Below are 15607 nucleotides of genomic sequence, written 5' to 3'. Positions count from 1 at the left end.
AGAGAGAGAGAGAGAGAGAGAGAGAGAGAGAGAGAGAGAGAGAGAGAAGAAGAAGAAGAAGAAGAAGAAGAAGAAGAAGAGGAAGAAGAAGAAGAAGAAGAGGAAGAAGAAGGAGAAGAAGAAGAAGAAGAAGAAGAAGAAAAGAGAGGAGAGGAAGGAAGGGAAGGGAAGAGGAGAGGAGAGGAGAGGAGAGGAGAGGGGAGGAGACAGACCCCTTTGATAGTCTGTAGAAACCTTTAGACTAATTCTCAGAATATTTTTAAGCAATTGAAGGAAATAAAAAGTGCCAGTTACAGGTTAATGAAAAGAAAGGTGTGATTTCCCCCCCCCCCAATCCAAGTTTACAACCCCCATGATATCTATCTACTTTTTGGTGATCCTTTTCATCTTTATATTCCCAGCCTGTTGCCCAGGGTATTGGACATAGTAGTTGTTTGATAAAGGTTTGTTGTTAGTGAAGTTGGCTGGACTGCAGGGGTTCTAGACCTGAGAGGAGGGATAGGGGGTGCTAGGGCAGGCAGGTGAGTAGAGCATTTTCCTACTTTGCCTCTGTCCTTAGAGGTGGTCCACCCTCCCAGCCCCAGCCCCTGGAAAGAAGAGGCAGGAAGTAAACATCACGTTTATTGTCAACAGTCAGATTTACAAAAAAAAAAGAGCCACATGTTAATAAATATGGCACAGCTCACCCGCACGCGCACACGCACACACACATGTTGCGGCTCATGTCACAGATGTACAAAATGGGGCAGTGGGAAGGGGCGGGGAAGGAGAGGGAGAAAGAGCAGCTTGGAGGAGCCAGACGTGGTGTCAGTGATGGTCACGAGGATCACAGTGTTGCACAGCTCAAACACAATTATCTCACAGGCCAAGTCCCACAGGTGGTGCTTGTGTCAGACACCTCCCAGCAGGGGTGTCTCCGGGTGGGGTGAGTAGAGTCACACTCAAGGAAGGGGGGTAGGATTTGGGAGGAGCCAGAGGGCAGCAGGTAGGGGAGGGGGTCAGGACATGGAGAGAGCATTGGGACATCAACTGGGGCAGGTTTGGAGGAGGACAAGTATGGTTGGTGAAGATAAAAGCCTTCCCTTATCTCCCCATTCCCACCTTGGGGACCTATACCTCACAGAGAAGGTGGAAATGTAGATCCTTGACCTACCTGACCCTGAGCTTCCCAGAGATCAAGGCAGGGCCCATCAAGTTGGCCACATCCCTGCTTGCCCATAACACAAGGCCCCATAGGGAGAGGAACCCTCATGCTGACGTGACAGAAGACTTGAGAATGTGGGGCTCTCAGAGGAGATGAAGGGGGAAAATGTAGAGGAAAATGGGCTTGGATTGGGTAGCAGTCCTAGTGATGGGGCAGGACCAGTCCCTTTTCTTTCTGGAAGGGTCTGAGACCATTCCATTTCCTTCAAGCCTCCCCATAGGGCCAACCTTGGATTGAACCATCCCACTGCCTGACACCTTCTTCCTGCATCCCATACTGTTGGGAAGTATGAGGAGGCTGACTTGTAATAAGCCACCCCACTTTTTAGTTTTTTTTCCCAGAATGGGTGTGCACCCAATCCTACTTCCTTCTTTCTCACTTCAAGCCTATGGTGGGGATGGGATAGGAACAGAAACCATACCACATAAATAATCCCAACCATTCACTTTCAGACTATAACCCCACCCTTTCATCTGACTCCAGTCAAAAGGATCTTTGAGCTGGGAGTGTCCAAGTTCCTTTCCACTCTTACAGAATGTAAGCTCTGTGAGGGCAGGCACCGGCTCCCTTTTGTGTGTCTCCTCAGTACCCAGTGCACACTAGGCACTTCATAAGCACTTGTGGATTGATGGGTGGTTGGGCTGCTATAGCATTCCCAAGGAAATAACCACCTTCCCTGTCTTCTGTGCCCTAGAAGGACACAGAAAGAGGAGGAAAGTCTGGGGACAAATAGGATTTGGATTTGGAAGGAACATTGTAATCCCAAAGGAGATTGGGAAGAAATCTTAATTCAATAATCATTTTTCAAGTACCTGTTATGTGGTCAGGCACTAGAGAGACAAAGTTAAAAATGGACACTTTTGACCTCCAGGAGCTGACATTCTTCATGCAGCCCAAACCCTTTAATTTTCCAAATGGGGAAACCAAGGTTCAGAGAGATCAGTTGACTCACACAGGTAAGTAGCAAAGGTGGGATTTGAACCCAGGTCCTTCACTCCAAATCCATTCTTCCTTCCACTGTGCTAAGAGTATGAAAGGGAGTAGCTCTGGCTACCCTGGGCAGTACCCCTGGGCAGGGGGCTGAGGAACCGGTATCCTCAGAGAACTCACTTTCCTGGGCAGAAAGGCACAGATGGAGACATTGAGAAAGATGGAGACACAAACCAAGGCCCTAACCTTGACCTACCCCAGATTTAAATTTCTCTTGGTTTCTTTTCCTTCCTTCTCTGAGAGGCTGCACCAGCAGCTGGGGACTCTGCCAAGAGGGGTGAGGACCAGGCACTCCCTGACGAGTTGTCTTGGTAACAAGGCCAAAGCCTTGAGCATGACTTGATTTAACTGGTTATGACCAACGGCACACACGACAGTTCTGAGATGTCACCCCTAGATACTCCTCTTCCTTATATGATTGTCACAAAGGCTTTATCTTTAAAGAAAGGAGAGGAAAAAAAAAACATACTCTAGACACCCAAGTTCTGAATTCTGCTGTCACCACAGCAACATGACATAGCATTATTGATAGAGCTCTTGACCCAGAGCTCTTGCTGATGTCATCAGCCGTTACCAGGGCAACTGAGACCTCTGCTGGTTCTGGCTGAATAATGACCACAGTGTCACTGGGTCCTTGGGGAGGGTGGCTGCAATCCGGTGGTAGAGAAAGGAGGAAAGGAATGTTCTCTGCTCTCGAAATTCTAATGTGCCAGTGGAGCCAGGGGGCCTTGGAACAATAACGACTCCCATGGAAGAAGAATATGGCAGTGCCAAGTCTCTGGCTGGGGGCTAGAAAAGAGATAAGACTGGGGGAGGTCAAGAGATAGGGAGAGGAACAGTAAAGAAGGCTTGTCTTTGTAATCAACTTGTGATGGGTCAACATACAGTCAGCCCCTCAGAAGGTGTTCCTATGTGGCAACATCCCTGGGTTCAGTCATTCCACCCGCATTATGTGTTTCTCCCCATCAATGCCTCAGTTTCCCTTGTTCAGAGGTGGGTGCCAAGGTTTGGGGTTGTACTATAAATATTTTCCTGTTGCTAGGCACTCTGGTTTCTTAAGATCACTGTTCATCCAAAGCCGCAAGGGCCAGGCAGCTTCATGTGTAGAAAAGGGAACTGGCCAGGGAAGCAGCAAGTTTGAGTGTGAGCCCTGACACAGCCCCAACTCACTGTTAGCCCTCAGGGGATTTAACTTTTTTGGCCTCAGTTTCCCCTTCGGTAAGGCAAAGGATGAAGTTCCCCAATCAGCTTGCTGGATTCCCTTGAGGGGCCAGCCCCAAGCGAGACCACAAGGCTAGATCCTGGGAGGTCTCTGGCCCCTCCAAGATTCTAACTGGGGATTTAAGGTTCTCTACAGTCTAGTCCTGACATATCTTTATATCCTTACCTTGTACTACTTCTCCTTACTCATGCCAGGCCAGATGATTTACCAGCCTTCAAGCTCACCTCGTACGTTCTACATACCTTTGCTCATACCCCCTGCCTAGAATACCATCTCATTACCCCGGTTTTCACTTGTTGAAATCCCCTCTACCCTACAAGGCCCAGCTCAGATACCATCTCTGACCAATGCTACTAGCACCTTATTCAACTCCATCCAACAAGCATTTATGAAGTCCCTGCTGTGTGCAGGACGTGAGGGGTACAAAGCCATAACAAAAAGTGGTTTCAGCCCTCCATAACTTGATGATGCCTCCCTTATTACAGGTTACACAGTTTATTTTGCATTAAGAGTTATTTGCATGTATATTTCCCACCTTCTAGATTCTATTCTCCATGAATACAAGGATCACATCTTATCTTCAGACCTCCCCCCACACTCAGCACAGCACACTGTATATAGCAGGTATTTAATTAATGTTGGATGAATGAATGGGTGGATTCTCCCATGGTGTAGTGATGAAGACTGGCAAATGAGACTGAGATCCCTTCAACACAAGTACAGAACCAACGGGGTTGGCCTGGGGCAGAGAAGATAGAGTAGATGTTAGCCTCAGAAAGAACCACTGCCCCTCTGGGAGCTATCCAGGGTACTGACCAGACAGCCTCTGCCTGAAGCCCTCTGGCCACAGAGACAGGGTTCTCTGTCTTATAGCCAGACCTGTCCACTTTGAAGCCTCCTCTTTTGACTCTGATGACTCCCAACATCTGCCCTAAACTAAGTCCTACCTATAGTATCTGATAGATCTTTGTGCGGTAAGACTGTAAGTTTTATGAAGGTAGAATCTATGTCTCATCTAATCTTCAAATTCAGACTTTGTGTGCTTTGTAAAGACAAAACAAACAAACAAACAAACCCCCCAAGTTTTCTGTCCCTTGTCCCTGGAGAGAAACGAGAAGGCACCTCTTTGTAGAAATGGTGGTGGAGGACTATGGGTATAGAACATTGCATACACTGTCAGACTTAGTTGATGCAATGGTTTTGCCTTACTATTTTACACTTTTCAATTCTTTGATATGAGATGGCTCTCTGGATGGGGGAGGAAGAAGGATATATTGGGAAATAAAGGTGATATCAAAACAGAAGAAGAAGAATCTTTTCAGGTTTGCTCTTGTTTTTTCTCACCACAACCATTTTCTATACCACCATTGCCAGCCCTGACCTCTGTGACCACCTGCTCCTATAACTTGTTCCTGCTTTGCTCTGACAAGCTCTGGAGCAGTAGACTGGATTCCCAACTGGATTCTTTAAAGCTGGCTCTGACCATATTATAGGATATAGAAACACATTAATGCTAGTTCAAGGGATAGAAATTCCCCATACCCAGGAAGATGCCCGCCATCTGTATCTCATGAAATGAACTGAATAGTATGCTGCCTCATGGGGCCTGAGCACCAGCGGACAACAGCCCAATCTCTGACCTGCCTGAGAAGTCTGATGGAGCACTTGAAATGAAAAATATGAAGTGGGTAAGTTGTGGCAATATGGTGACTATCAGGGTGTAAATGAACATCCACAAGTAGGATCTCCTGCCATTGGCCTTTGGAACATCTCTAAACAGCCAAAGGGTTTGCTAAACTAAAACTTCAAGATGGTTGGAAAAATGCATTATTAACAACATGATCAGTTTGAGCAACCCCACCATCACCACCATCACCACCACCACCACCACCACCACCACCACCACCACCACCACCACCACCACCACCACCACCACCATCACCACCACCACCATCACCACCACCACCACCATCACCACCACCACCATCACCATCACCGTCACCATCACCACCACCATTGTGCCTTCAGGTCTTTACAATGCATCTGCTGTTGTTCAACACCTCTGGAGTGATGTTTCTCATCATACCCTTAAATACACATCCCAATGACTCCTGTCATCACAGACTGTTATGTCAACAAAATTCTGGAATCTTGGATCAGTCACCCCAGATTCTGATAGACTGGGTGAACTGCAGCCCCAAGAATTCTTCCCGCTTCTTCATCTATGAAGGTTGAAATATCTTTCACAGAGCTTACTTAGTGCTGATAGATTTGGAGTCAAGAGAGAAATTAGTTTCTCTCTCTCTCTCTCTCTCTCTCTCTCTCTCTCTCTCTCTCTCTCTCTCTCTCCTTCTCCCCCACCTCTCTGTTTCTCTCTGTGTTCTAATTCCTTGACCATAGTCAAATCCCTTAAATTGCTCTAAGCCTCAATTTCTTCATCTGTAAAATGGGGTTAATCATACCCATAGTATGTACCTCCCAGGGTGGCTGTGAGGAACAAATGTGTTTATCTATGTAAAGCCCTTGGTGAAATTTAAAGCCTTAAATATCTGCTGTCTTTGGCTTACAAATGAATTTCCATTTAATGGGGACTTATGGCCTCTCACTTAAACAGATTTTAGAACACTTCCTAGTGTATTGTTCTCTTGCCCCATGGTCCATATCCCATCTCCAAGCTCCCAATCCAGCATTGAATGATCTAGCAGATTTCTTCCAAGTAAAGAAACAGGACTTTGAGGAGCCACAAGACAAGAATGTCACCAACCACCCCCCCGGTGGTTATACCAAAAAGCTGGCACCCTTTCCTATTACTTAAGTACCTTCTGTATGTTTGCCATAGTGGATTCCACGACTTCAGGAAACATTACGGACCACAATTTTGCAACACAAGCCAGCATACCTACATGGGCAAAGGATGAGCCAATAACTGAGGAGATATTAATAACCAACCAATGGGGGAACAGTCTTACTGTCCACTAGGTAGAGTTGAAACTCCTTTGTCTGGCATTTAAAATTCTACACCAGCTGGTACCACCAAACCTTTCCATCATAATCTCATAGTGTTCTCCTTCACATACTCAATGCTTCGCCAATTTGGACAGCTCTCCATTTCTTATATATGGTAATACCCTCTATGCCTGAAATTTCCTATTTCCCCCTCTAAATCTATTGAATTCCTAATCATCTTCTGAGACCCAACTCAAATGCCAGCTACAGCACTTTATTTTGTCCCTTTCTGTTGCACTTAGCCGATATTTTGTATTACAGTTATCTGTGAGTCTCATTTCCCTATTAGACTATAAACTCCACGAAGGCAGGGCTCCCAATAACACCTAGCACTATGCACCACACATGGCAGGTACCTAATGGGCCTTTATGGGACTGAATTGAATGTGACTCACTCAGCCTAGTTCCCTGTCATCTTGCATTTCCAGTGGCTGTGATGATTCAAAACTATGGCATCCCCTGCCTGTGTCCCTCTTCTCCCATAGCGGGTTTTTTCAGGTGGTCATCACCAACTTAAGTTCATCCTTCTTACAGCTGTTCAAATAATCTTCCTACAGCTTGGGACTGACCACGTTACTCCCTAGCTCAAAAACATTGTGTTTCCCAATTGCTCCCACAATAAAATATAAACTACTTAGCCAGACAGCCCTGGCTCTCCATGGTCCATCTCCCATCTACCCTTCTGGTTTTATTTCACACAATTCCCTTTCATGGACTCTACATTCCAGCCAGACTGGAGTTGGAGGGATTGATTCTCCAAGTCAGACAGGCCACGTTTCATCTCCATGCATCCACACAAGGCTGTGACCATCTAGCTGGGAATGAATTTCCTCTTAATCTTTACTCTTTTTTTCAAATACCTCGTTTCTTTCAAAGGTTTCCTCAGGCGCCACCTCCTACATGAAGCTTTCCCTGATGCTACCAGCTGAAAGCATCCTCCTCCTTCTCAAATGTTCTTAGATCACTTTGTCAAGAGAGATGCTGATGATAATGGCAACCACCCCAAGGTCATGCCAACTGATTAACAGAAGGAGAAATGCCCTGCATTCCTCAGAATGACCCAACCAGTGCTAGATTTACTGGTCCCTCTTCTTTCTTGTGTGCATTTCAAGATTCCTCAGAACCCCAGGCGCTAAAAAGTGGAGAGCCAATGCCCACTCTGTTTTATAGAGTATTTGGCCTCAAAGGAGGATGACCCTGTGCCTAGTACATCCTTGGTAATGTAGCTTTCTCCTTCTGGGCCCCAGTTTCCTGCTATGTAAAATGAGGGGGAATTTCATCGACTTTTTGTATTCATATCCCCAGTGCCTGGCACCTACTAGGCACTTAATACTTATGATTGATAGATAGATGAATAGATGGTCTAAGGCCTGAAGCAGCTTACATCTTGGTTATCTAACTAAAGGAAAATGGCAAAAAATCTCTTCAAGCCTACCACGAAGCAAATGCCCATCCCCTCTTTGACTCAAGACGGACTTCCCATAAGATGGCCTGATAGACACGAGGCCCTGCTCAGACATCCCTGGGGATCCTGGCTGGTCTAGGTTATGGACCTGGATCTCAGCACCCTGCCTTTGACCTCTGTCTGGTCCAGGACCCTCTATGTGACAGCCTGAGATGCATGGAGGCTTAGGAGATGGAAGGATGATTCAGAGATGGCATAGATGAGTCAGAGATGGCATAGATAAATGCTTACTTATGTGATTTCAGGGGCACCATGAAGGGAACAGAGATCCGCACTACCCCAAGTCCTGACACCCTGGCTGAGTAATGCTTGAAATCCTTTAGAGTTATGATCTGGTGAGAAGGCAAACCTGCCCAGGATGGGTCCAGGAGGAAAAGGGATTTGGCCAAGGTTACATAAAATCCCTGGATGCTGATGCACCAATGGCCTGTTCCTATAAACACTAGGTCCAGTGGGAGGTCACATCTGTTGGCAGTGCTCAGGGGGGCTCATGGGAATGAGCTCCTTGGGAACAGAGGGATGAGTGGGGACGGGCCCTCCAGTGCTTGGGGCAGCATCCCCTGCACCACACGTCTGGTGATGCCTTGTGATGGGGGTGATGATAAATGAATGGAGGTCCAGAGGAGGGAGGCAGTGTGGTACCATAGGAGAGGCAGCTGGATATGGAGTCAGGGAGGACTTGGGTTCCAATTCTGGCATTACCGTTTACTATTTGGGCAGTAATTTAACCTCTCTGGGCCACAGATTCCATCTGTCAAATGGGGGACTAGAAGCAGATGTCAAAGTCACTTCTAGATCTGAATCCGTGACTCTGTTGTTGCTCAGTCATTTCAGTCCTGTCTGACTCTCTGTGATCCCCATTTGGGGTGTTCTTGGCAAAGATACTGGAGTGGTTTGCCATTCCCTTCTCCAGTGTGCCCCCATTTTACAGATGAGAAAACGGAGGCAAGCAGGGTTAGGTGACTTGCCCAGGGTCACATAGTAAGTATCTGAGGTCAGATCTGAACTCAGGTCTTCCTGACTCCAGGTCCGGTGCTCTGTCCACTAAGCCATCTAGCTGACCCTATGATCTTAGGATGCGTGATTTTGTCAGAGGGATGAACTCGAGTAAGTCATTAAACTGTTTGGGCCTCAGTTTCCACATCTGTAAAATGAAGAGATCCCAATCGCTGGCACTGAAGTCCCTTCCATCTTTACATCTATGTTTTCGTTAGAGTGTTGAGAGCTCAAGCAAGTCACTTAAATGTTCTGTATCTCAGTTTCCCCATGTGTAAAAAGAGAAGGGCTTGGAGTAGATGGACTCTAAGTTCCCTTTAGTCGTGATCTGTTCTAAGCCTGCGTTCTGGTCAGTTGTTAAGGTAGAGATCGTTAGAGACATGCCCAGGATGAGTGGGCCTGGCGCTGGGCATTGCCATGCTTTTTAATTGCCCCGCCTCCTACCCCCTTTTCCCCAGGACTCACCCTACGCTTGACAGAACATGCCACAGCTGCTGAGGATCACCAGATGTCTGTCCTCATTACCTGGAGAACGTGGTAGAGTGAAGGAGGGGGAAGGAGGGAAGCAAGGATGTCCGGAGTCTAGCAGGGAAGGGTGAAGGAGGGTTGGGGGTGGGGTGAAGGGAAGGGATGCTGCCCGCCTTGTGCTCCTGTGGGGAATGGCCTAGGAAGGAGGAGGGGGAGGCTGGGGCTACAGGGCCCTCCTCCAAGCCTCAAGCCTTGGCCTTGGCCTTGGCCTTGGCCTTGCTCTTGCAGGAGTCAAAAGGCATCTTGGCTGCACCCCCAAAAGCCTCCACCAGCTTGTCATCCCAGGGAATAATGTTGCCCAACAGGGGGGAGGTGCAGTTGGCAATGCCCAGGATCTGGGCCGGCGTCAGGATGTGATCCCACAGGTTGAACTGGGCAATCTCACCCACAAAGGCCTGGGTGGCATCAAACCGGCCGCCCAGTGTGTCCTGGTAAGGAAGAAAGGAAGGGGAGAAACGGGGTAAGGAAGGAGAGAGACAGACACAAATTCAGTTAATACAACACTGTCCCTGGTGCCAACCTTTCTGAAGTGGGCAGCTGGGGTTTGTGGGAAGGGCCCTAAGTCAGAAACCTGGAGACCTGGGTTTCATTGTATGAACGTAAGGAAATGGCCCCCCCTCCCAGACTGTCTTACTTTTCTCTTCTGTAAAATGAGGCTGTTACTAGAACTATAACCTCTCTCTCTCTCTCTCTGTATATGTATATCTATATCTATATATAGATATATATCCATATCTATTTCTCTCTCTCTCTCTATATATATATATATACATATATATATATATAACTATAACCTCTTTTAGCTCTGACATTCCCTGTTCTAAGACCCTCTCAGCTCTGACATTCCCTGTTCTAAGACCTCCCAGCTCTGACATTGCCTGTTCTAAGGCCCCTCCCAGCTCTGACGTTCCCTGGTAGAAGATTCCTCTCAGCTCTGACGTTCCCTGGTAGAAGATTCCTCTCAGCTCTGACACTGCATGTTGTTAGATGTCCCAACTCCGACATCTTCATCCAGCTCCACAAAAATGGTGTATAGGTCAAGCAAGCTAATAAGTCAGAGTACTTTGGAAGACCTTAGAAGGGTGGCTAAGCTTGGAAGAGTCATCACCACCATTATTTATTATTTTAATAATGCAGAGGTTTCCAAGGTTTAGTCCCTGCTGCTCCTTCCTCTAGGAAGACCTCTCCTTCTCTCTTCTTTCCCTCCTCCCCTTCCCCTTTTCCTTCCTTCCTCCCTCCCTCCTCCCTTTTTTCTTTTCTCCCTCCCTCCCTTCCTTCTTCCCTTCCTCCTTCCCTCCTCTCTTTCTTTCCTCCCTCCCTTCCTCCTCTCCTTCCTTCCTCCCTCCCCTCCCTCCCTTTCTTCCTTCCTCCCCTCACTCCCTTTTTCCCTCCCTTTCTTTCCTTCCTTGATCCCTTTTCCTTCCCCTTCTTCCTCCCTTCCTTCCTCCCCTCCCTACCTCCCTTTCTTCTTCGCTCTCTCTTTCCTCCTTCCCTCCCTCCCTCCTCTTCTTCCTTCCTCCCCTCCTTCCCTTCTTCCCTCCTTCTTTCTTCCCTCTCTTCCTTCCTCCCCTCCTTCCTTCCTCCCTCCCCTCCCTCCCTTTCTTCCTCTCTCCCTCTTTCCTCATTTCTTCCTTCCCTCCTTCCTTCCTTTCTCTCTCCCTTCCCTTCTTCTTTCCTCCCCTCCCTCCCTTTCTCTTTCCTTCCTTTCTCCCCTCCTCCTATCCTTCCTTCCTTCCCTCCCCTGCATTTCCCAGGACCTAAGCCCTCCTCACCTGTTCCTGCCCCAGGATGATGACCCCATGGGGTTTAATGGGATGCCAGGCAGCCAGATTATCACTGGATCCACGCAGCTGGCCATCCTGGTAGGCTGACCACAGGCCATCCCTTGTGGTCCACGCAATGCAGATGTGATGCCAGCGCCCATCCTTCAGATTCAGTGGTAGCTGGGCCACCTGGGAATGGGCACAGAAGACCCCTCCAGTAACGGAGGTTCCTGCCTGTGGCTGATCCTCAGGGGTTGGCTGATTGACTTCAGTAATTCATTGAAAACCTCAGAGCTGAAGGGGACGTCAGAGGACATCCATTCCTCCTCACATCGGAACTAACCCTGCTCTATGACATTGCTGACAAGTGGTCATCTGACCTCCAGTGATGGGGAACTCACTACCTGTACAGGCAGTTCATTGCTCTTTAGGGTAGCTCTATTTTTAGGAAGTTTTTCCCTATATCAATAACTGATTTCAAGAAACATCTAATGAAAACTTACTCTGTGTGAGGGGCTGGCCATGGTTGGGAGGTTTTATTGGTATGGGAAACTCTTAGTATAAAAATTCCTTCCACTGATGATTTACCAAAGGTAGTAAACAGAGAACAACAGTAATCCTTGTACTGCATCCCTCCTAAGTGCTGTGGTAAGAACGATGGATTTCGAGTCAGAGAACATGGGTTCAGCTCTTGCCTCTGTTGCAAGTTAACTGTGTGACCCCGGGTAAGTCCCTTGCCCTCTCTGGGCCCAAGTTTCCACATCTATAAAAGGATGAGGTTGGCCTGAATTGACTCTGAGGTTGGCTGGGGGAAAATGCTTTGGAAGCCTTCTTGCATTAAGAAAATGTGGGTTGTTGGTTAAAGGCCCTGGGACAGAGATTAGCCGAGCTTAATTAGCATGAATCCATCCCCTGCCCCAAACCTGATCCCCCCAGGGGAGCGGATGGACTCAGACGTCTGAAGCTAAATAACCAGACTCCATGAAGTGTCAGGGGACCTCGGAAGGAAGACAGACAGCGTGAGCACCCAGTTTCCTGCTTCCTCCTCCCTTTTCTTAACCACTGAGGACTCCACCCTCTGCATGAATATAAAACAGCCTTCCTCCAGCCCCCCCCAACACTATCCCAGCCCCCACCACACACACACACACACACACACACACACACACACACACACACACACACACATGCCTACACCCTGCTGGAGAAGAAATAATCCTGCCTTTCTTGGGACAAAGGAGATGATAACCCCTAGAGAAACCGGGGGCTCTGTTAGCCACCTCCCCCATATCCTTTCCTGAGGACAAGATGAGAGAAGGGGGTCGGGGTCTGCTCTGTTAAGATGGGCATCAGATCTCGGGGAGAAAAGGGAAAGGACTGGAATGGGAGATGTCCAGGTAGTTGATTGGAGGTGAATGCAGAGAAGGGGACCCCTTCCTCACTCCTCCCATGGTCTTTTCCCCCCAAACCCCCTTACTCTCTGATCCCTTCCTTCCCTATCATGGTGAACAGAGCTCTGAGCTTGGAGTCAGCAGACATCTGGCTTTGAATTCTGGCTCTGACACTAACTAGCTTTGTGACAAAGATAAAGACAGTTTGAGCCTTAGTTTTCTCATCTTTGAGCTGGGGATGCCACTACCTGCCTCACAGGACTGTTATAAGGAAACCCACTTGTGTCCTCTAGAGTGGTAAACTTACCTGGGCTCATCTGGGTCCCTCTCCTCCTCAACTCTCTCCCTCCCTGGCCCCTGGTCCCCACCTTCCTCAGCCTCCATGCCTAGTCCTCTTCCCCTGCTGAGTCCCTGTGCTCCTTTCCTCCAGCCCCCACCCTTCCAGGTCATCTTCTTTCCTCAATCCCTAGCTGTATTTCTTGCCTCAGAGGCTGTCTCCCAAACCTGGGCTGCCCTCCTTCCTCATTGCAGCCTCTTGGAATCCCTGGCATCATTCAAGACTTTCCCAAAGTGCCGTCCCCTTCACTCAACTTCTGATCCTCCCGGATGCTAATTCTCTCCTCACCCCCAAATGACTATGGATTTCCTTTCTACAGATGTTGTACTCACTGACTTGTGCGTATATCTTCCCTATAGAATGAAATCTCCTTGAGAGCAGGGCTTATTCACTTTTGTCTTTGCATCTCCAGTTCCTAGTATGCAGTTGGCATTTAATAAATGCTGACTGAACTCCATTCCCCTCCCCAGCACCTCACCTTGTCATTGATGAGCAGCTCCATGGGGTCATGCCCTGCCTCCAGCAGCACCATCTCATTGGACTGGCCAGGCACTGAGTAGGAGAAAGGTGTGCCTATCCCCATCCCCCCAGACTTGGACTTCAGCCACATGCAGACGGTAAAGGTATAAAGCTCTGGCAGGGTCCTGCGCACGCGAGCATACATGTAATTATTCTTCACTGGGATGTTGATCTTGAAGGCATCTGGGGGGCTGTAGGCTGATGCCCCTGAGAACCAGAGAGGAGGGCAGAAGAGGCAAGGAGAAGTCAGGAGGCGGAGACAGTGGGTCACAGAGGAAGTGACAAAGAGCAGACTCAGCCTGATCACCTTCCACATGCTCAGATACAAGGAGTTTGTCTATGAGTTGGGGATGCCCACAGTCACTGATTCTAAGACTCTATTTGATCCAACAATCACAGACTCCCAGGAGCCCCGAGCTGAATGGGACCTCAGAGTCATCTCCAGATAAGACTAGCACCTGAACTAGAATCTCCTTTCATATCTTCCACAACCGGTTTTGTCTAGTCAAAATCCCAGAAGATCTAGGATTATAGGATCCTAGCTACCTATGTAAAACTAGAATGTTTCTAGAGGCACTTAGTGAGCTAATAATAATATCTAGCATTTACTCAATGCCTTAAAGTTTGCAAAGTGCTGTACGTTCTATGTTTTCTCAATATATTTTATTTAATTTGTTAAATATTTCCCAATTACATGTAAAATTTTTTAACACTCATTTTTTAAAAAAATTTTAATTCCAAATTCTCCCCCACCTTGAGAGTGCAAGTAATTTGATATTGATTATGCACATGAAGTCATACAAAACATATTTCCACATTAGCCAATGTATATGTTATATGTTACTACTTAAATGGTTGTTAAATGAAGTGAATCAGTTCTATAGAATGTAAGCTCCTTGAGGGCAGACTTTCACTTTTATCTCTGCATCCCCAAACACAGTGCCTGACACATAATAAGGCCTTAATTATGGATTGATTGATTAATCTTCCACTGTCTTGTTGGCCCCCAACTCTACATAACCCCAGGCACCTGGGTATTCTCCTTCCACTCCCAACTGGAGAAAGTCATGAAAACTGCTGGCTGCGTTCACTATGAGCTCATGTTGGCCAGCCCCAAGTGGGTCCTCACTGCTACACGGCAACCCTTTTACTGGTCTGTTTCTTTAATGATACCCTGTTATCAGTCATGTTTTCTGTTCGCTTATTGACTCACTCTCACATTCCCCACAGCAGCTGCTCCGAACCTCCTCCTTAAAGTCCTGTCTCAGTGGATGGTTCTCCTTCCTACTTGACTGAGAAGCTCCAGACCATCTGCCACGAGCTACTTTATCTCTCCTCCTACATATACCAAAACCTGTTTGTCTTCTATCTTCTTCCCCTTTCCTCCAGCATCTGGGAAAGAGGTGGAGGAACCTTGAGAAGACCAGCCCTTCTTACTTGTGTCCCAGATCCCATTCCCTCCCACTCCTGCAGGACCAGGCTCCAAATAGCAATCCCCTTCTCCAGCACCATTTCAAATCTCTCCCTCAGCAAGGACTGTTTGCTGCCTGCCTACAGATACGCCTAGGTCTCCTTAGTCTTCACTCTGCCTCATACCTCTCTGGAAAAAACCAGGGCAAGACAAAACGACAACCAAAGCCCTTTCCTTGGTCTGGGGCCTCCTCTCAGGCTCCCGATTCTGGAGCTGGATGGCTGTTCAGCCCAAACCCTTCCTTCAGCAACGAGGGGACCGAGACCCAGAGGAGATCATAGATTTAAAGCTTGAAAGGACCTCAGAGCCATCTAGACCAACCTTCTTTACAAATGAAGAAACCGAGGTTCACGGAGGTTAAGCTTGCCCAATCGCATAGCTGGTATCTATGGTGGGTTTTGAACTTGGGTCTTCCTGACTCCAAGTCCAGTGCTTTATCCACTATGCCCTCAAAGTTCTTCCCCAGCTCCACCTCCTTGATTGAAACGACTGTCTCCATGACCTAATGAAAGAGGATCCTAAGATTTAGAGCTGTAAGGGATTCTGGACACCGCCTAGTTTTATCCACTCCCCTACTTCTAATTTTGCAGAGGAGGAAACTGAAGTCCAGGGAAGCGACTTGTTTAAGATCACACAGCTAGTAAATATCAGAGACAGGATTTGAACCCAGGTCCTTTGACTTCAGAGTTCTTTCCCCTGTAGCATGTTACCTCCC

The 15607-nt window shown here is 47.7% G+C and overlaps 1 protein-coding gene across 1 annotated transcript in view; it reads right to left on the bottom strand.

Moving 5' to 3' along the window:
- Positions 1 to 8884: 8884 nt before the first annotated feature.
- NPTXR (neuronal pentraxin receptor) overlaps positions 8885 to 15607 on the bottom strand; it is a 37428-nt gene continuing 30705 nt past the window's right edge. Inside the window, exons 6-8 of the mRNA XM_027871208.1 lie at positions 13381 to 13628; positions 11184 to 11363; positions 8885 to 9839 (exon numbers count right to left, since the gene is read on the bottom strand). Coding sequence (XP_027727009.1) covers positions 9597 to 9839; positions 11184 to 11363; positions 13381 to 13628 — 671 coding nt within the window. The 3' untranslated portion in view covers positions 8885 to 9596. The remainder of the gene's footprint in view (positions 9840 to 11183; positions 11364 to 13380; positions 13629 to 15607) is intronic.

Source organism: Vombatus ursinus, unplaced genomic scaffold (genome assembly GCF_900497805.2).
Source record: "Vombatus ursinus unplaced genomic scaffold, bare-nosed wombat genome assembly UNPS02003292.1, whole genome shotgun sequence".
In the NCBI taxonomy this organism is placed as follows: Eukaryota; Metazoa; Chordata; class Mammalia; order Diprotodontia; family Vombatidae; genus Vombatus; species Vombatus ursinus.
The sequence above is the reverse complement of the archived record's forward strand: the minus strand, read 5'-3'. Positions and strand labels throughout refer to the sequence as shown.